General features: G+C 41.3%; 1 protein-coding gene across 2 annotated transcripts in view; it reads left to right on the forward strand.

The window, feature by feature from the left end:
• Nucleotides 1–21823, forward strand: part of prkcba (protein kinase C, beta a) — a 59396-nt gene that overhangs the window by 25664 nt on the left and 11909 nt on the right. For both annotated transcript variants that reach the window (XM_075462507.1, XM_075462506.1), the window contains exons 3-16: nt 2717–2799; nt 4407–4518; nt 9270–9398; nt 10776–10932; nt 11230–11364; nt 11461–11557; nt 12620–12763; nt 12864–13037; nt 13809–13900; nt 17314–17376; nt 17478–17616; nt 17704–17784; nt 17875–17982; nt 21322–21462. In XM_075462507.1, coding sequence (XP_075318622.1) covers nt 2717–2799; nt 4407–4518; nt 9270–9398; nt 10776–10932; nt 11230–11364; nt 11461–11557; nt 12620–12763; nt 12864–13037; nt 13809–13900; nt 17314–17376; nt 17478–17616; nt 17704–17784; nt 17875–17982; nt 21322–21462 — 1655 coding nt within the window. The remainder of the gene's footprint in view (nt 1–2716; nt 2800–4406; nt 4519–9269; nt 9399–10775; nt 10933–11229; nt 11365–11460; nt 11558–12619; nt 12764–12863; nt 13038–13808; nt 13901–17313; nt 17377–17477; nt 17617–17703; nt 17785–17874; nt 17983–21321; nt 21463–21823) is intronic.

Here is a 21823-nt window from a genome sequence, read left to right on the forward strand (position 1 = left end):
ATGAAGCTGTATGACATCCCATATCAGCAACATCATTTCTGAACATCTTCTTACCCCCTGCTGCGTCCTGTGAGCAGAGTTCCAGCCTCGTTTTGGTGTTGATGAAGGTAGTCCGGCTAGTTGGCTGGGGTTTAAAAAATAAAGCGTTTTGCTTCTCAGAACAAAATGCGTTCAAAAGAGTAATACATTTGCATCACAAAAAAGTTCTCCAGGAAAAAGTCAGACCTCACAATCGCTTGGCCCTATTTTCTCTCCCTTCGTATCTTCGGCTGTCGGCAGGCGGCAGCAGGCAGTGATACGAAGGGAGAGAAAATAGGGCCAAGCGATTGTAAGGTCTGACTTTTTCCTGGAGAACGATTTTGTGATGCAAATGTATTACTCTTTTCAATGCATTTTGTTTTGAGAAGCAAAACGCTTTATTTTTTAAACCCCAGCCAACTAGCCGGACTACCTTCATCAACACCAAAACGAGGCTGGAACTCTGCTCACAGGACGCAGCAGGGGGTAAGAAGATGTTCATAAATGATGTTGCTGATATGGGATGTCATACAGCTTCATGTCAGAAGAGGCGAACTATTCCTTTAAGGATTAAATTGGCCCTTATCGATCTGTCGACCGTTGTCCTTTATGCAAACACACAACAGCGTATAGATACAGGCTGTTAGAATTATACTGAAAACATAAAAAGATACGGGGCCCCTGTTTACTGACGTTCTACCAGCGTGTCTCACAGGCCTAAAAAGGAAATGACATCGACACTTTTTTCCGGTGGTCATCTTTAGAGCAACAGTTTAGATATTATTATTATTATTATTATTATTATCAGGGCAAAAAGCCAAGAAGTGTCATCAGCATTTGTGGGAGAGAATGACGCCCAGAATCAAAGTGCCATCATTGTCGTGGTTACATTAAGTCGGGGCCCATGTCTCAAAGACCTCTCAGCTGTGTCTCAAGAACCTCTTGGTTTTGTTATGTCATCACTCCAAACATGTGGAAACTGCATTATGGGATGCAGTAGAGTGGGCCGTGCGTGCGTACGTACGTGCGTGTGTACGTGCGTGCGTGCACGTCTGGGGAAAATGACATCACATTTGGATGGATGGTGGCATTTCTGCAGTGCAAGCAAAAACAAAGGTGTTTTGGTTTTGGTTCAACTCCTCGGGTTCCTTGTTTGAGGACAAAAACAGGGAAATTACTGCGTTTTATTTTTGTTGACGCTGTTGCCAAACAAGTCAAACACAGCTTTTGACGGAGGACTGCTGGTAAATTTTAATGTTGACGGCGTACCTTATCTCCACCATTCCTTTTAAAGTCCCGACAATATGGACTGAGCAACTAATCGTCTTATATTTGATCTCTTTGGGGTTTTTTTTTAACTGTTGGTCAGACAAAACATGCTGTTGGACTTTTAGCTGTAAAGCGTGTAAAAACGGTATGTTATAGAGCAATCTAATCCCTCAAGAAGTAACCCAATAACCTCTTTGGCTGGAGTTTCTCCTCATGCTTTAAAAAAAAATAAAACACATCTGCATATTTCTGTTTGTATGTGACATGATCATTTAAAAAAATATTATATTTATAATAAATATTTTTTTATATATATATATATATATATATATAATATTATTTTATATTTCTGTTTGTATGTGACATGATCATTTAAAAAAAGAAGCACATATCTGCATATTTCTGTTTACAAATTTTGCAAAATTTATTTAAAATATATAATTTTATATATTTTTTATATATATAATGTATATATTTTATATATATTTTTTTTATATATATTATATATATATATTTTTTATATATATATATGTTTTTTATATATATATATAAAATATTATTTTATATTTCTGTTTTTATGTGACATGATCATTTAAAAAATATATTATATTTAAAATATATAATTTTATATATTTTTATATATATATATATATATATATATAAAATATTATTTTCTATTTCTGTTTGTATGTGACATGATCATTTAAAAAAAGAAAAGAAAAAAAAAGTCTCGTTGTTTTTTTTTATATTTGTCACCAGCAATTCCGAGACCTTTAGCACTTTTTGTCCCTCTAATGTTCATATGAATACCTGCAGTCGTGTGATGAATAAGTTTCAGAGCATGAACGGTGTCTATTTCAGTCCCTCACTTCACTGAGTGATGTCCAGCTGTGAGAAGGAACCTGCAGTGAAACCTGCTGCCATGTGAAAGCTGCTAATGAGGGACGTTTCCTTTAATGTTGTGGGGCGGGACCCTCGATGCTATGGTTACCTTTAAAGTCATCCCTGCTAAAGCTAAAGCAGGGAGTCGTTTCTCTCCACAGTCGCCTCAGGACGGGAGATTGGACCGAAAAAGAAAAAGTTTCAGTGCAATCTGTTGGTTTCCTTAGCTAGGAAATTGATTCTGAATTGGCTCTATATGAACGAATTGGATTATTTTATGAATAATTATGATTACAATTAATTGAATTCCAATTGGCTTGAATTGGACTTTATTATCTAAGTGCCTTGAGATGACATTTGTTGTATTTGGCGCTATATGAATAAAAATGTATTGAATTGAATATAAAGAAGCAGGAACAAATGGGAACTTCTCAAGTTGTGAAGCGATTAATGCCAGATAAACTTAATCTTTATGCTGTTGTGTTTGAAAGGGAGTTTTATTAATATTCTCGCTTTTTTTTTTTTTTTTCCCCTCTTCCCTCCCCAGTGTGCTGTTTTGTGGTCCATAAACGCTGTCATGAATTTGTCACCTTTTCCTGCCCGGGGGCCGACAAGGGACCCGCCTCGGACGTAAGTAAAGAAAGTTCACACACCGACTCGTACGAATCTTTCTTATTCAGTACGTTGTTTTAATTAAGGTTAGACGTTGAAAGGAGACAGGCTTTTACAGGAAGTCTGCATTAAAGCAGATGTGAGCTCAGTTTAGACATTCTCTCATGCATGTGGGGTTTTTTTGAGTTATTAAATGCTTGTTATTAATAAAATGAGCAAGCTCAGCTTTGGCTTTTGGCTTGCTGGAGGATGTAACCTTTGTCCATCCCCCCCTTTCTCGCATGACATATTGAGACATGTCAGTAAAGGGAAAATGTGCTGCCTGGCTGCCTGAAGTCAATGACCCAACTTCCCTCACTGGCTCTGCTTTTGAGTCAGCACACATTTTGTGTAGTTATGTGCTGATGTTTATTAATGGCTAATCCTCTCGGTGTTTTGCTGCATTACCAAAGCTCAGTCTCAGCCAGTTTTCCATTTTTGTTTTGTCTGTCATTCATTTTCTGTTTTCTCCATGTTATAAAGGAGGCGATATTTACAAGATAAATTCATACAAATTGGAAAAAAAAAAAACATACATCCCTTTAACTCCAATTTCCTGATGTGGCATCAAAATTCTCCAAGAAAAGGAGTGAAAAGTACAGTTTAAACCAGTGATACTCACTATTTTTTTCACAAGAGCCACATTGGCAGCAAAATCAAGGGAAGAGCCACTTTTACAACAACATACTAAAGTCCCCTTTTGCAAATATGCATTTCTACATATAAAACATCCCACAAAAAAAGAAACAACACAGCCAATACATTTTCAGTTAAGACCACATTTACTTTAATACTGGGATGAGCAGAAGCTGGCGTGCATGTCCTCGACTTTCTTCATGTTGTATCTGTAGTTTGTTGTTGTAATCATAGTGAGACATTCAGGATGAGCATGGTTTCTGTGCTGGTTTTTGCCCTTTTTTAACTAAAAACTGATCCATTGTGCCTGCATCTCGCGCTGGCTAAAGGAGCTAGCGTGCTCTGCGGTCAAGTGTGAGGTGGTTTAAGCGGGCTGCGTTGCCAGTTTTAACAGAGCCCCCTTTAGGAAACACCATTAAGCCTTAATTAATACTTAATAAAAATACTTAATACTGGGCAGTATTCGCTGTATGTTATTTGAAAAAATGTATTGTTATTGTTACCATAATGTTATAAGCTACTATGTGAGTGCGAGCCGCGCAATGAGTATCTCTGGTGTAAGAGGACAGAAATCAGTATTTCGTGACGATCCTTCCAGCTCGATGAGGCCTCTGTTGGCAAACCCTGCAAAAGAAGCAGTTATCCCAGCTTGTTTTCCAAGGTGTTTAAACGGCCTGGAGGGAGCCCGAGCATCAGCTTTGTCTCTGCCATGAAGTACAAGCCAGGCCTCATCACCCAACATCACAGGCTGACCTTATTAATGCACTGGAGGCTGAAAGGGAGCCAGTTTTTTATTTTTTTATTTTCAAAATTGGATGAAAAGCTGCCTCTGAGGGGGGGGTGATTTAGGAATTAAAATAAATGTTTGCCCATCTCGTGCATTTGTGGCTGAACCGTTTCTACGCTGCAAATGTTGTGATTAATAATAACGCTGATGTCTCTTTCTGCAGGATCCTCGTAGTAAACACAAGTTTAAGGTCCACACTTACTCCAGCCCCACCTTCTGTGACCACTGTGGCTCCCTCCTCTACGGGCTGCTGCACCAGGGCATGAAATGCGACCGTACGTACACACATATCTGCACGTGTGTGTGTGAGACTGTTGCATGAGTGAAGGCTTGAACTTTAGAGGCCAAAAGCAGACGCTTCTCATTCTGAGGAGTGTTGACATCTCGAAACGCTGTGCGCAACATGAATCACCTTATGAAAAAAGAAAAAAAGCAGTAATAAGTGTGGCTCATGCCCTCTATGTATAGGCTTCAGCTGAATATTTAATATGTCTGTTCCAGCACTGCAATAAATCCTGCCCCGCTGAGGGATTTGTTGCTGTTTTTTGTTGCTGCTCTGGTGCAACTGTTCTGATGGATAAAATCTGAGTCCACATTAAGCTGCTGATGGGTTACTGAGACTGATGCTCGTCATTGTTATGCAACCTCATTTTGTAGAAAACATTAGTTCTTTTTAATTTTTATTGTGCATGTTTGTGGACAACACAGAAAAGAGTGCCGTCTCTTAATCTGTAAACTCAGATGTGAAGGATTAATGGGTGGAGAAGAAGACTTTAAACACTTAATTCTTTGTCTACATTTTGTATTTTTTTCATAATTGTGAGATCTTTCATATCCAAACATTACTTATATTTTACTTCACAGCACTCATTATCCACATATGCTGTTTGTTGTGGACCAAACTAGGTTTTCCATTCAGTTCTGGATGGCATACGTCATTTACTCCCTTGTGTTTTATTAGGTGTGTTACATTTTGTGTTAACACAAACAGGAAGTATTTCTGTGCGCTGCTGTATTCAGCACAGCAATGACCGACATTATGTTTTGGGTACACATTTCCTTATTGCACCTGTGTGCCGCACACAGTTATAGACAGACTTTGGCTTGACCTCCTCGTGAAAATACTGCAGTTTGGTTTTATATCGGTGCATAAAAACTCACAACATATGTGTTTTTACTTTACAGGCTTGTTCCTGCAAATCAAAATGGCTAAAATTCTTGTCATTACCCAGAAAACGGAGACATAAAGCACAGCTCCACACTTTTCTGTCTTCAAAAATTAAAATAAAAAAACAGCTGGCGCACAAATGTGTACAATTATTGCAGCACTTTTCTGGAGCTAAAACGGTGCTTTAGCAGCAGCACTTTGGTTTTAAGCACACCGTTCCAGATGAGCTGTGTCACTGTCACATCAAGAGCTGCCTTCTGTCTCATCTCTCTTTTAAGAGGAGATGTAAAGACATAAAGTTGCATGAATGAATGATGCGTTTGGCACTCTGCCTGATGGTGATGTAAGATAGAATTCAACAGAAGTGGAGACAGAATGAGATTAACATCTCACTCTCCTCCCTCTGCAGAGCCTCAACACCACCCACTAAACAGAGAGCAGAGCAAGATGAGCTGCTTTACGTCAGAGCCGTCTGCCATCTAGTGGACAGATGGAGTATTGTTTTATTTGCTTTTTATTTTTTACTGTGAGATTAATTAATCTTAAAAAGATTTTGATTTAGATGCTGATCGAATTCTATTCACACAAATCAAATCAAATCAAATCAAAAGTTCCAGTGCAATCTGATAGTTGTATGACTGTATTGCACATATTGCAGCATAAGTAAGTCAAAGTCATTCAAAGTGCTTCACATAAAATAAAATCATTGCAGCAGGGAGTGTAAGAAGCATTAAAATACATGAAAGAATATAAAGAGAAACAAATAAAATCATTTAAATTAATTTAAAAACAAACAACAGTCCAGATAAGTTCAAAGAGATCGTGCAGATTTCATGCATAGACACATGAGAACAGAAATCTTTTTAACCTGGATTTAAAAAGGTCTCCATTTGGTGAAAGTTTAATCTCCACTGGCAGTTTGTTCCACTTGTTTGCAGCATAACAGCTAAATGCTGCTTCTCCATGTTTAGTCTGGACTCTGGACATATCTGCTCTTTGAATTCGAAGTACTGCAAAAGATGTTTCTCCCAATAATTAATAAAAATGTTTCCATTCTCATCACTCAAGCAACAAATTAGTTGTGGGTTAGTGTCACTGCAGACTGAAGTTTTGTGCCATAATACTGCATTATGCTAAGTAAGCACACAAAAGTCTCAAAGTTGATAATAAATAGGATGTTGTTTTCAGTTCCTGTCCCAGATAACAGATATCAAATGAAAACCCCTCATCTCGGCCCGATTAAAAATGAGGTGTGGTTTCAGTGGAAGGGTCATAGGCAGGATTCTTCAGGTCGGCCTTTGATAGGTTTCTCTAGCTGTCGAGATGGTTATTTCAAGTCTGAAGAGATTAATCAGGTATGCCGTCAGAGGTCGATGCTGCCAGAAACTTCAGAAATCATAAAGTCGCTTCTCGAACTGAGCGGCCGTCTCTCTTGTTTTCTCACGTGTTGTCGCTGTTTGGGCCATCGAATTACGCAACACTCCGAAACTGATGCAACGTGCTCAAAAAATGACTTTTTTTTTTCTCAAGTGTTTGAAAATCAATACTCATGCAAGAAGTAAAACTTCATATTAGAGGAAAGTGAATCAAATCGAGGCACGGTGACGGTTGTGTCTTTGCTTTCACCTCTGCTTTCAGGGCTCATCTTTCAGCTTACGTTACCCAGCTGAAGCGACTCATGTTTGTTTGTTATTATCCTTTTTTTTTTTTCGGGGCTGTGGGACACGGAAATCTTTTATTCAGATTTTTAAATCCCAATTTGTGTCACTTAAGTATGGCCATAGATTGGATATAAATCTGATACGTGACCATGCAACATGATTGAGGATACCCAGGAAAACGGCTTCTCTCATGCTTTCCAATCTCTTCTTAAACAGTTCCACAAATGGTTGCTGTCCTCTTGTGCTTCCATTTCACAATTCTGTCTCAATCTAATCTTCCCAAATGTGACGTTTTCCGTAGTTGTTGGTGCATGCGTTGCATACAAAAAAAGCATCTAATACACTTTGCATTCCAGTGGGCAGTCATCTTCACATAGAAGTCAGATACAAGACGGCGATTAACGATTATGTTTTTAACTGAATCAAACTTTAACGATGACCGCTCTCTGATGACATGGAGATTAATTCAAATGCACCAGATGATATCTTGCAGGACTACTCTTCAGAGCTGGAGAGGAGGCGTCTCCTGTTGCTCTGACATAACGAGCATCTCGAGGTCTTCGTCTGTCTGATGTCCCAGAGCTCAGATGGGACATGAAGTGTAGCTAAAATCTTTTAGTCAAAACTAGGGCTGGGCGAGTTGACTCGTTATTATCGCGTAAACGCATTAATTATTTAACGCCGAAAAATATTTTATTGCGCATTAACGCAGGTTTTATTTATTTATTTTTAATTTTTGGTCTATTGTACCTTTAATGGAAAGTTCAGAGAGACAGGAAGCAGGGGGCAGAGAGAGGGGGAACGACACGCAGCACAGGGCCGTCCGATGCGAGACTCGAACCGGGGCCAGCTGCAGCGAGGACTATAGCCTCTGTACATGGGGCGCCTGCTCAGCCCACTACGCCACGGACCACCCCTGGTTTATTATTTATTTTATTATTGTAAAAGTCTGTTGCTCACAGGCTTTTATTTTGTAAAAGTCTGCTGCTCACAGGCTTTTATTTTGTAAAAGTCTGTTGCTCACAGGCTTTTATTTTGTAAAAGTCTGTTGCTGTCTGCTGTGGAACAGGAAAAGAAAGTAATCGGCGGATCCACCAAACATGGAGAAGGGTACGGAACTTTTACTCGGCCATTTTCATTTTAAAGTTCTTCCAGACGGCGGAGTGGACAGAACCAAAGTCATCTGTAAACACTGCCAAGTTGAATTGTCTTCTCAGCGTAGTAGTTCCAGTCTAAAATATCACTTAAAGGCAAAACACACAACTGATAGCAGCAAGTCATTCAAGGAAACAGACAGTGGAGCGAGGCTTCTACATAAAAACTACAGAAAGATGCTGATGTTAAAAGTGTGTTTGCACAACACAATTTTTGGATTTTGCGTACAAGTGCGATTAATCAGATTAAAGATTTTAATCGTTGCCCAACACTAATTATTACCTTTTTGACTTGTGATCAAACGGGACTGACGGTTAAAGAAAAAACAAAAGTACATGTTTTATTACCCAAAATAAGAAATGACCTTTTCAAGAAGGCTTTTGTTTTAGTACATTTGATTCAAATAAAAAGATATCATCTAAAATACCAACATAAAGAAGAGACCAATGCAAAATAACTGATAAATTCATGCCTGGATACAACTCTGAAAATATTGTGTCAATAATTTAAATCATTGCAGCAGAAAAAGTTAAGAGTAATTACAGTTATTGAACATTTTGTCGCACAGAATCTTATAATACTGTTATTGAAATATTTACAGTGATATTGGCATTTGTTTTTGTAGAAAAGTAGTAATTATTTGTAATTCTCTATGTAATACTCTCTAAAGCTATACACTACTTTTGAATTCATTTTTGGATTCTGCGTACAAATGCGATTAATCGTGATTAATCAGGGAAATCGTGTAATTAATTAGATTAAACATTTTAATCGTTGCACAGCCCGAGTCATAAGTTGAATAAAAAGCCAGCTTTAAAACCTGGTCACCAGGTAGAGGCGGTCTTAACAAAAAGAAGCTGCTCATTGTGTGGAAGACTATTTATCCGACTTGACTGATATCTCTGTTACTTTTGAAACTATGAATAAAATGTGGATTTAAGGGCACATTGTGTCATATGTTGCACAGATATGATCTCATGCACATTATTTATACATTAAATTAACTTTTTTTTTTTTTTTTTTTTTTTTAATTAATGCTCAGATTGTATGATGAACATCCACAAGCGATGTGTTGCCAACGTCCCGAGCCTGTGTGGGACGGATCACACGGAAAGGCGAGGACGCATCCAAATCACCGCCCAGATCGCCGCGGACTCTCTCACCGTCACCAGTGAGTACTCTCCGTCCATTACCCCGTCCATTCAGTCTCACACACGGAGGGCAAAGCACTTTATCAGCCCAAGACTAAAACCGGAAAGTCCATTAGCCATTCAATGGTCCAACGATTGACCCACATGTCCGCTGGGACATGTGTCCACGTGCCAGCTCTCCCTCCACAGACAGCTGTGGATTGATTATAGAACAGAAACTAAACTGTTGTTAAGTGTTGTCAGATGTGGAGTTATTTAGGGCAGGCCGGAGCGACGCTCAGAGCTTTAGACGTGGGTGTGTTTGCGTTTGCGTTTTCAGGTTCACCTCCTGCTGTCCTCTGGAAAGGACAAATTCCACCAAAAAAAATAAATTTACGGAAGCCCTAAACAGCCATAGATGCATACATTTTATTCCATCCGTTTTCCCGTGATAACGACATAATTTTCCTCCGTTTTCCCGTGATAACGACATAATTAATTTAAGATAATTCGGAATATGAATATGCGTGTTCGTCATCCAAACGGTGTCTGCGAAGATGTATTTAAATGCAAAGCATTTGCTAATAGGCTCTGACAATATTACCATCTGTGTTTGATAGGATTATCATAGAATTGATATAAAAATCTGAAATCAATTCAAGGAAAGGAGCAAAGAAGCAACGGTAGCAAACAATAAAAATGTTATTTCGGTCACGCTCCTTTTTAAATCCTTTTTTAAATGACTCAAATCCCTTTGTCTCAATTCCAAGCCCCTATAAAGCATCCTCGTTTTCCAGGCTTCTGTTGCCAATGGTCTTTTTCCCGCCGCCTTGTAAGCGAGTACATTTTATTTCACGTTGCACTTTGTCAGGTAAAAATCCCAAAGCTCCAAAAGAAAATACAGTAAGAGAAATAAAAGCCATTAAGAGTAAAACTAGTAGACTAGAATAGTAGAAAATAAAAACATGCGCAAAAGCTCTCTCTTACGGAAGCCCAGAGCGGACGTGAAACGTATTAACTTTTTTTGGATGGTTTTCTCGAGATAACGAGATAATTAATTTGAGATAATAACGAGTTAATTTACCGATGGTTTTCGAGGCCACTTTTTCTCCCCAGTCTGCCCCTGTTTATATGTGTTTATATGTGTTTCTGGCAAAGGTTTTTACCCATTTTTACCCCCTTTCATTGAAAACTGAATAAAGTAGCCTATGAATCAAACATGGAATGTGGAGCGTTTGTGAAAATGCACAAAGCAAATCCCGCTGGTGTGACAAGCGTATCTCGTTAACGAGATAATTATGTCGTTTTCTCGAGAAAACCATCCAAAAAAAGTTTATACGTACCGTGTCCGCTCTGGGCTTCCGTATAAATGTCCTCTCCTGCTTACTTTGATCCATTGTTCTCCAACATTTCCACAGTCAAAGAGGCTAAGAACCTGGTGCCCATGGACCCAAACGGCCTGTCAGACCCTTACGTCAAGCTCAAGCTGATCCCAGACCCGAAGAGCGAGAGCAAGCAGAAGACGAAGACCATTAAGTGTTGCCTCAACCCCACCTGGAATGAGACGTTCACTTTGTGAGACATCTCTCATTTTTGTTGGAGGAGTTTTAGCTCAAACATGCTAACATTTTCTGGCTCTGCTAAGCAGAACTTCTTGTGTTTTAAAGTGACTCTTTTGGCCTAAATTTTTAGTGGCTCCACAGGAGCTCATTGCAAGTGACCCTGGCCTCGTTCTCATTCCTGTTTGTGCTCGTTGTTATTTAAGCTTTTCTGGGTTACTGTGCCTGCTCAGAAAGGTGCAGCCATGGAAAAACTGACGGTGCTTTCAAGTTTATGAGAGGATTTTAACTGCACTTTGTTGTCATTTCTTAGCAAACTCAAGGAAACTGACAAGGACCGTCGTCTGTCAGTGGAGGTGTGGGACTGGGATCTGACCAGCAGGAACGACTTTATGGGCTCGCTGTCTTTTGGGATCTCTGAGCTGCAGAAACAAGGGGTTGATGGATGGTGAGATGTCATGTACACATGGGTTGTAACTTTTTGGAGTGTGGCGATGACCTTGGATTTGATCTGACATTGCTCTGCTTTCCTTCTGGGCTTCAGGTTTAAGATGTTGTCCCAAGAGGAGGGAGAATACTTTAACGTTCCCGTCCAACCAGACGGAGAAGATGGTAATGAGGAGCTACGACTAAAGTTTGAGGTGAGCTGGAGACGCACACCGCGCTCCTGTTTGTGTGTTATCTGGGGGCCTAGCAGCGAAGCTGCAAAGAATTTTCATGCCCCAACAGTGTACTCTATAGCGCCACCAACACGTCAAAGTTCAAAGTGCATCCAAATGCATAACTTTGGACTCCTTGGTCCAAATTTCACAAATGAGGCATCATTTGAATCCTTGGATCATGACGAGTCCAATGACTCCTATGATGTAAATTTGCGTATACTTAGATTTTCCGCCATTTTGAATTTAATCAAAAACCTTCAAAAAGCATTTCAGGTCACACAGATTGTCTGATTTTCACGGGACTTGGCACATAGACTCTTCAGACCAAGCCGCACAAAAGTTATCATGTGGAATTTTTAATTAGGCTTCCGATTTTCTATAAAAGCCAATCAAACTCGAGGTAAATGCCGCCAAACCGGAAGTGAGGCCATATCTTGGCGACCATTTGATGTTATGACGTCAAACTTCTAACACAGACTCATGACCACTTCGGTGAGAGGCCAAAGAAGTTTGGTGACGTTTGGCCTATAGGTGGCGCTATATGTAGCAAGAATGCATTTTTGCTTATATCTTTGGACCCCTTGGTCCAAATTTCACAAATGAGGTACCGTTGGAATCCCTAAATGCAGACAAGATCAACGCACCTCATGACGTCATCTGCGCCATATTGGATTTTCCGCCATGTTGAATTTAATCGAAAACCTTCAAAAAGCATTTAAGGCCACGCAGATTGTCCGATCTCCACGGGACTTGGCACATAGAATCTTCAGACCAAGCCGCACATAAGCTATCATGTGGATTTTTTTATTTCGCTTCCGTTTGCCCTTGGCAGCCAATCAAACTCTACCCCGACGTGCAAACAGGACGTTAGGCCGTATCTCTGCGATGCATTGATGTATCGATGCCAAACTTGGTGCATGGACTCATGACGCCTTCCTGAGCAGCCGAAGCCTTGCTTATTGTGCAATGCTGCTAGGCCCCCCCATCGCTGCTTGTTAGCTCTTAATCTTACTCTTTCCCAACAATTCCTTCTCCCTCCAGAGGGCAAAAGTGGGTCCAGGGAAGCCCACCGATTCGTCTTCCTCCTCCTCTGTTTACAAGTACGACAGCAATGGCAACCAGGACCGCGTCAAGCTCTCAGACTTCAACTTCATCATGGTTCTGGGCAAAGGCAGCTTTGGCAAGGTGCGTTGGGAGAAAGGTTGTGTTTCGTTGTGAAAACTGGGAACAGGAATTACCTCTCACTCAGAGGCCGGTTTGTTTTCTTTGGCCGCCTCCCCTTCAGGTGATGCTGGCTGAGAGAAAAGGGACAGATGAGCTGTACGCCGTCAAAATCCTGAAGAAAGACGTGGTGATCCAGGATGATGATGTGGAGTGCACCATGGTGGAGAAGAGGGTCCTGGCTCTGTCTGGGAAACCCCCTTTCCTCACTCACCTGCATTCATGTTTCCAAACCATGGTAAGGCACAAGCATGAACTTTTTGCATGGAGCTTGTTACTTCTCTATGTCTGTGTTCGAAACCGCATACTTCTCCTACTTCTCCTACTAACTTTCTGAGTTAGTATGCGAGTTTGAGTAAGCGAGAAGTTCCCGGATGCATACTAGACTCTCCGAAATGTTGGGTATGCATCATGAGGTTACTACTCATACTCAAACTACCCAAGATGTAACGTAACGTGACGTCGCCGATCGTCATTTCCTGTCAAAACGGCAGTTTCAAGCTAGCTACAACGAGGGTAGGTTCACTTCCTGTTTTCAAAACAAAAGCACCAATTGTATCATAATGGCTTTCCCTATGATAAAAGGCAACGGGTATTTTATTTTGTGAAAATAACCGGAAGTGCGTTGCTCACTGCGGCTAGCTTTAGTAGCGCCGAATTTGTGGGAACAAAATTGTAAACAGCCGGTATTTTGTCAGATTTTCAACACGTTGGGGATCTAAACGACTACTTTCTCACCTGAAAATGTTTCACATGTTGCTAAAGTTTAGAGTCTAGAGCTTAAGGGAAATAAGCTTCAGGCCGGCTGATTTCGGCTCGGGCAGGAGCGAAATGCATTGTGGGTAAACGCTCTGCATACTGTCTGATCGATCAGTATGTAGTATGCGGTTTGGAACACAGCCTATGTCTTTGTCTGCATTTTTCTCAAAACCTCAAAAATGCCTTAAAACTGGCTTGATTTGGTTAATTCAGGCATTCACCTTTCCTACATCTTCATCATCTCTTCTAGGATCGGTTGTATTTTGTCATGGAGTATATAAACGGAGGAGACCTTATGTACCAAATCCAACAGGTCGGCAAGTTCAAGGAGCCTCATGCTGTGTGAGTATTCACACATACATTGTCCTGTTTCACCTTCTCTTAAGAAATTATAGAAATAGGACCGCATTATAATAATATAATTTATTTATAACGCACTTTACATCAATTTAATGACCTCAGAGTGCTACATTTTAAAACTAGCAAAAAAAACAAAAAAAAAACAAACAGTAAAATAGTATTAAGATTTTTCAGGCAAACTAAAGGCTTTTCTAAAAAGGTGAGTTTTCAGGCCTTTTTCAAAAGAATCCACAGTCTGTGGTGCCCTTAGATGGTCGGGGAGAGCATTCCACAGACTGGCTGCAGCTGAGCTGAAGGCCCGGTCGCCCATAGACCTGAGCCTTGTCCTTTGGAGCTGGAGGAGATTGGCCTGTCCAGAGCGGAGATGACGTGAGGAGGAATGGGGGGCGATGAGTTCTTTGATGTAGGGGGGGGCAGTGCCATGGAGGCACTGGTGGGACAGAAGGGAAATCTTGAATTCGATCCTGTACTGGACAGGAAGCCAATGGAGGGATTTGAGGATGGGTGTGATGTGGTGGTCCTTCTGCACCCCCATCAGGATCCTGGCAGCACAGTTCTGAATATGCTGCAGCTGCTGGAGGTTCTTGCCGGGGATCCCGATGAGGAGTGCGATGCAGTAGTCCAGCCTGGAGGAGACAAAGGCATGGACAAGTTTTTCGGAATCAGGGAGAGTCAGTATGGGGCGGAGTTTGGCAATGTTTCTGAGGTGGAAGGAGGAGGTTTTGCAAAGTTGTTTGATGTGAGCCTCAAAGGTCAGGTGAGGGTCCATCCTAACACAGAGATTAGTGACTGAGGGTGAAAGGTGGATGTCGTGGCCGGAGAAGGTGATGCTGGTGATAGTGGATGACCGGATCTGGTGCGGAGTGCCAACAAGAATGGCTTCTGTTTTTGAGCTGTTTAGTTGCAGGAAGTTTGCCGTCATCCACGTCATGATCTCCTCCAGGCAGGTGGAAACTGTGGATAGGGCTGCAGAGGGGGTTGGGTTTGTTTTAATGTAGATTTGGGTGTCATCAGCGTAGCAGTGGAAAGATATTCCATGCCGGCTGATGACACGACCAAGGGGGAGCATGTACAGTGTGAAGAGGGTGGGGCCAAGGACAGAGCCTTGAGGGACACCACAGGTAACGGAGTGCATGTCTGAATTTGCACCTCCCAGGGATACATATTCTGTTCTGTCAGTGAGATATGATGTGAACCAAGCCAGGGAAGTGTCAGAAAGTCCGATGGAGGAGTGGAGGCGGTGGAAAAAAGGATGTGGTGGTCGATGGTGTCGAAAGCTGCGGTGAGGTCAAGAAGGATGAGAAGTGATGGAGAGCCAGCGTCAGCGGTCAGTAGCAGGTCATTGGTAACCCTGACCAGAGCGGTTTCTGTACTGTGGCCAGAGCGGAAACCAGACTGGAACTTCTCATACAAGCTGTTAGTGGTGAGGTGGTTGTGAAGTTGAGCAGAAACTACCTTTTCCAACACCTTTGATAGGAAAGGTAGGTTGGAGATGGGGCGGTAGTTGACAGGTGTTTCTGGGTCCAGGCTGGGCTTTTTGAGTAGTGGCTTGATGACAGCAGTTTTCAGGGACGTGGGAACATGGCCGGACCGAAGGGACTGATTGATGATTTTGGTGATCATGGGACTTATTGCAGAGGAGTGACTTTAATGGAAAATCTGTTATTTCTAAACCCGCAGCAGCATATTTGTTCATATTATAGTGTCTAAAATGATTCAAAAGGGTGACAAAATTTGAAATTGCTGCAATGGCTGTGTTCTAGAAAGTGTAGGTCACGGTTTTCTAAGAACAGGGTTTTGTATTTGCTGCAACAAAATGATGTCAAAAAGCTCCCACAGGCCACCTAAGGAACACCAGAGCACACCAGTGGGGGTGGGGTGGGGTGGGGTGGTGGTTAATGGAGTAAAAAAGGGATACAAACACTTTTTTCTGGATGTTGCTTTGTAGAGAGGATTGTGTTTGCAGTGGCTGTTTTAATAAGATCAAACATGTATCAAACAACTTTTTAAGAAAGGGAAAAGTCCAGGATTTTACAGATTCCGTGCAGACAGAGGAGGTAAAAGGATTTTGTCATTATTAGGGCTGGGCAACGATTAAAATGTTTAATCTAATTAATCACATGATTTCCCTGATTAATCACGATTAATCGCATTTGTACGCAGAATCCAAAAATGAATCAAAAAGTAGTGTATAGCTTTTAGCATTTAGCTTTATTTTAAATGTGCTGCCATATGAATGAAAGTGCCATAACATTTGTTGTGCAAACACACTTTTAACATCAGCATCTTTCTGTAGTTTTTATGTAGAAGCCTCGCTCCACTGTCTGTTTCCTTGAATGACTTGCTGCTATCAGTTGTGTGTTTTGCCTTTAAGTGATATTTTAGACTGGAACTACTACGCTGAGAAGACAATTCAACTTGGCAGTGTTTACAGATGACTTTGGTTCTGTCGACTCCGCCGTCTGGAAGAACTTTAAAATGAAAATGGCCGAGTAAAAGTTCCGTACCCTTCTCCGTGTTTGGTGGATCCGCCGATTACTTTCTTTTCCTGTTCCACAGCAGACAGCAGCAGACTTTTACAAAATAAAAGCCTGTGAGCAACAGACATTTACAAAATAAAATAAATAATAAAACAGGGGGGGTCCGTGGCGTAGTGGGTTGAGCAGGCGCCCCATGTACAGAGGCTATAGTCCTCGCTGCAGCTGGCCCCGGTTCCAGTCCCGCATCGGACAGCCCTGTGCTGCGTGTTGTTCCCCCTCTCTCTGCCCCCTGCTTCCTGTCTCTCTGAACTTTCCATTTAAGGCACAAAAGCCCCCCGAAAATAATAATACTTTTTTTTTTTTTTTTTTTTGCGCGCGATAAAATATTTATCAGCGTTAAATAATTAGCGGGTTAATGCGATAATAACGAGTTAACTCGCCCAGCCCTAGTCATTACACATAAATGTATGGTATGGCTCAGGATGGAAAATATTTTCCAGTTTCTCCTGGGTCCCTGTGCTTTGTCTGCAGAGGAAATCTGTGTTCCCCCGTTTCAGTGTTTTAAATAATCGGACAAAATGTTGCAAGATGTGCAGAAGATTTATAGAGATGAACCATCATAATGGGACACAATTATCTCCAGTTTTCATTTTTTATCTGAAGGCAAACCATGTGACAGCAGGGTTAGAATAAAATCTGCTTAAGAAGTGATGTTATTGTAGCTTTGGGACTGCTTTATCATGTTTTTTTTTCTCCATTTTTCTCATTAAAGGTACCTAAAATTAAACCGGCGACAACACTGTAACAGTGACACAAACAAACGTTTTGAAAAAATTGCCAGTTTTAGTGAAATATGTGAGATATTATAAGAAATATACGTGCAAATATTGATGGAGACTGTCTTCTGTGTTTTAGGTTCTATGCTGCAGAGATTGCCATCGGCCTCTTCTTCCTTCACTCCAAAGGCATCGTGTACCGGTGGGTCTGTGAGCGAGTCGGCTCAACTCTCCGTGAGCAGTTTTCAGCCTTTTCAGAACCTCGGGTGATGTTGCTATAACGCTCTTTGTGTGTGTTTCCAGAGATCTGAAGCTTGACAACGTGATGCTGGATTCTGAGGGCCACATCAAGATCGCAGACTTTGGCATGTGCAAAGAGAACATGTTGGATGGAATTACCACCAAGACCTTTTGTGGAACACCAGACTACATCGCTCCAGAGGTGGGTGTGTTTGTAGTCCAGCAGCCGATGGGTCGTTTTTATTCATCTTTTAGCATATAAGTGAAACTGTTCTTCTCTTTTTCGTAGATCATAGCCTATCAGCCTTATGGGAAGTCTGTAGACTGGTGGGCCTTCGGAGTACTGCTATACGAGATGCTCGCTGGACAGGTTTGCGTTCATTTGATGGTTTTTCAAATGAAAACGTTGAAAACAAGACACCGAAAAATGCCAAAGTCATTCATGTTTGTGCGTCCGCAGCCACCTTTCGATGGTGAGGATGAAGATGAGCTGTTCCAGTCAATCATGGAGCATCATGTCTCTTATCCTAAATCCATGTCCAAAGAAGCTGTTGCCATCTGCAAGGGGGTGAGAACACACACTTTACATGCATATACAGAAACATGTGCATATAAAAAATAAGTAAATAATAAGTCTGTTAGCAGGTAGGCTGCTCTCATGCCTCCGTCTGTGTGAAGTTTATCAGAAGCCTGGAGCTCCAGACTTGACTTGCATTGTTCATCAGTCGTAATTTGTTATTGGCGGTTTCATGCTTCACAGTTTTATTGTAGACTTTTGAAGATGCACGCTTGTGTTACCTGGTGTCAGCAGCGTGGGGCTAATTTTAGCTTCACTGGGCTCGATGAGCTAAAATGTTCACGACGAGTCGTAATTTACAACTGGCTGCATTTACCTTGGGTAACTCCTAAAACTACCTAAACTCTGCATACATCCGTACCCTTAGATGCATATGATTATGTTCTTGTGTCGTTTTAAATGTAAATGTGTTTTATTTATACAGCCCTTTAAAAACAATCCTTACGGTGTACCAAAGTGCTTTACAGCAGGTAATAAATAAAGAGAAGAATAAGTAAAAACAAATAAAAGAACAGTGAAAGCAATAAAATACAACAAAATTTAATAAGATAAAAGTGTCATCATACTACTGGGTATTAAAGCCATCCTAAATAAGTAGGTTTTTAGCCTGGATTTGAAGAGGCCCAGGTCAGAAATAAGACTCAGCTGGACGGGGGGCTTATTCCAGAGCCTGGGGGCAGCTTTGGGAAAAGGCTCGCTCACCCCAGGGTTTGTATTCTGACCTCAGAGTTCTACCAGGACTGAGGACTTTTTTAAGATTTAAGGTTTTAAGAGATAAGTCATACGACACAGGATCAGAGTTTTGCATTTTGAGACGTGTCTGCAGAGACTTTAGCCCCGTTTCCACTATGCAGTCCGGTACGGGTCGGTTCAGAACGGTTCGCTTATTTCAGTGTTTCCACCACCACGAAAGCGTTCCAGTCAAATGGAACCCGTTACCATGTTTAATCTAATTAATCACATGATTTCCCTGATTAAAATAAAATTCTGGGTGACAAAATGTTCAACAACTGTAATTACTCGTAACTTTTTCTGCTCCAATGATTTAAATTATTGACACAATACTTTCCGAGTTGTATCCAGGCATGAATTTATCAGTTATTTTGCATTGGTCTCTTCTTTAAGTTGGTTTTTTAGATGATATCTTTTTATTTGAATCAAATGTACTAAAACAAAAGCCTTCTTGAAAAGGCATTTTCTTATTTTGGGTAATAAAACATGTACTTTTGTTTTTTCTTTAACCGTCAGTCCCGTTTGATCAAAAGTCAAAAAAAGGTAATTACTAGGGCTGGGCAACGATTAAAATGTTTAATCTAATTAATCACATGATTTCCCTGATTAATCACGATTAATCGCATTTGTACGCAAAATCCAAAAATTAATTCAAAAGTAGTGTATAGCTTTTAGTATTTAGTTTTATTTTAAATGTGCTGCCATATGAATGAAAGTGCCATAACATTTGTTGTGCAAACACACTTTTAACAACTTGGCTGTAAATGCAGGAGTTTTTTTTAAAGGCCTACAGAAAGCTGACACTACACCCAATACATAATGATAATACATACACAGAGGAACAATAATGATCATTGGACTCTACACCAAAACATTTCATAAACGCATGAAATTTGCGATTTTGAATTTGCCGCTAGGAAACCTTCCTGGAATTCCAGACTGGGGGCGGGGCTTCCGTGCGACGTCACAAGTGCCATGGTTTTTCCTGGCTGCCTCAGTGTTGCCAATTTAGCGACTTTTGGCCATCTCTGGCGACAAAAAAAATAATCTAGCGACTTAGCGACTTTCGGGCTCAATCAAAGAAATCAAAAGCAAGCAAAGAAATCAAAGAAGCACTGCAGGACGGCGGCAACCCGGCATACCGTCATTTCCTGTCAAAACGGCAGTTTCAAGCTAGCTACAACGAGGGTAGGTTCACTTCCTGTTTTCAAAACAACAGCACGTAATGGCTTTCCCTATGATAAAAGGCAACGGGTATTTTATTTTGTCAAAATAACCGGAAGTGCGTTGCTCACTGCGGCTAGCTTTAGCAGCGCCGAATTCGTCGGAACAAAATGGTAAACAGTCGGTATTTTGTCAGGTTTTCAACACGTTGGGGATCTAAACGACTACTTTCTCACCTGAAAAGTTTCAAATGTTGCGGGGACAGAGGAAGCAGAGAGACCCGCGGTCGGAACTTGTGTCTGTGCCTCCCTGTCCGCCTGCCTCCTCTCTGGTGAAATCAGCCGGAGCCATCCCGCCGTGTTCAGCACCCTGCGGTGCGGACACTCAGGGGGAATCCACCTGGCGGAGAGCGGACACACCGCGGGATGGTTGCCCTGAAATCAGCCGGCAGAGCGATCATCAAGAGCCCCGACGTGGACATGATCGCTCTGCCGGCTGATTTCCACTCTCCACCTGGCGGAGAGTGTGTTCGCTCTCCGCCAGGTGGATTCCTGTCCGACCGCGGGTCTCTCTGCTTCCTCTGTCCCCGGTGGTGTGAGCTGCTGCTGCTGAGGGCAACACACACACTTCGTACATCTACTCGCAATAAAAACTGCACTGAACCCAACGTTTTATATTTCCAAGCGACGTCCCGCGGCACACATCGAAATTTACTGTGAAGAAGCTGTCCAGGTCTGGCAAACTGCTGGCTTCGCTACTAGAACTACTGGGGGTTGTTCCAGCAGCTGGCACTCGTGACGTCACGCACCTGTCGTTCCAGTTTGCCAAATTCGAGTCAAATGTGGTGATAGTTTATTGGGCCTAATCAGGACTATCCAGGGGCCTAAAATTATTTTAAAATCATAAAAAAATTCCATGGTATATAAGGAATCGATCTGCTATTTCAGTTTTGTGCAAAAAAAATCACCTTTCTGTAGGCCTTTAAAATTTATTTTGAAATACGAGCTTTTATGTTGAAACAAGTAAAAACAGGAAGTAGCGCCGGTTAGCTCCGTTAGCTTCACACCTGTAGCGGTGATGTTAGCTGCTAGTTTATCTTTGTTTTATTACTCCATGCTTCGTGGTGTTTGCTGTAACTGTGTGAATGTGATGCATTCAACAAACTTTTGCAATAATAAAACTGCGTTAATGCGCCATAAAATATTTATCTGCATTAAATAAGTAACAAGTTAACGCGATAATAACGAGTAAACAGCCCTAATTATTAGGCTGTCATTAAAGCACAATATGCAGATGCATACAGCGCAAATATTTAAAAAAATTTAATTTAATTAGTGAAATTAAACATATTAAATGAATCAGTATGGATAGCTTTGGAAAATTACAAGCAGACTTGTGTAAACTCATAATTGTGTCTGTGCGTCTGGCTTTCAGCTGATGACCAAACACCCCGGTAAGCGTCTGGGCTGTGGTCCAGAGGGGGAGCGAGACATCAAGGAGCATGCGTTCTTCCGCTACATAGACTGGGAAAAGCTGGAGAATAAGGAGGTCCAGCCGCCTTTTAAACCGAAAGCTGTGAGTACATCGCACACCCGTCAGCTGTTAGTGATATCCAGCCCTCAGTGTGAGTCCTAGAAAGTGTTCACAGTCAGGAAGAAAATGGCACACCTAGTCAAGCTTTCAAGGTAAGTTATAGAAACTATTAGCTCGCTCATCGCCTGAACCCAACCATCACCTGCCATTGGTCACTACTCAGACAAATGCAGAGCGTGAGACTTGTGAGAGTAGTCACCAATGAAGAAGCTGAGATGTCACTGCTTTCATTTAGACCAATTGAAATCCACAGTTTCGGCTGTGAATGATTTTATTGGTTGATATCATGCTTTAGTTGTATTTCTCTTTTTTCTCTTTGTTGTTTGTTTGTTGTCCTTTTTTT

Source organism: Odontesthes bonariensis, chromosome 4, assembly GCF_027942865.1.
Source record: "Odontesthes bonariensis isolate fOdoBon6 chromosome 4, fOdoBon6.hap1, whole genome shotgun sequence".
In the NCBI taxonomy this organism is placed as follows: domain Eukaryota; kingdom Metazoa; phylum Chordata; class Actinopteri; order Atheriniformes; family Atherinopsidae; genus Odontesthes; species Odontesthes bonariensis.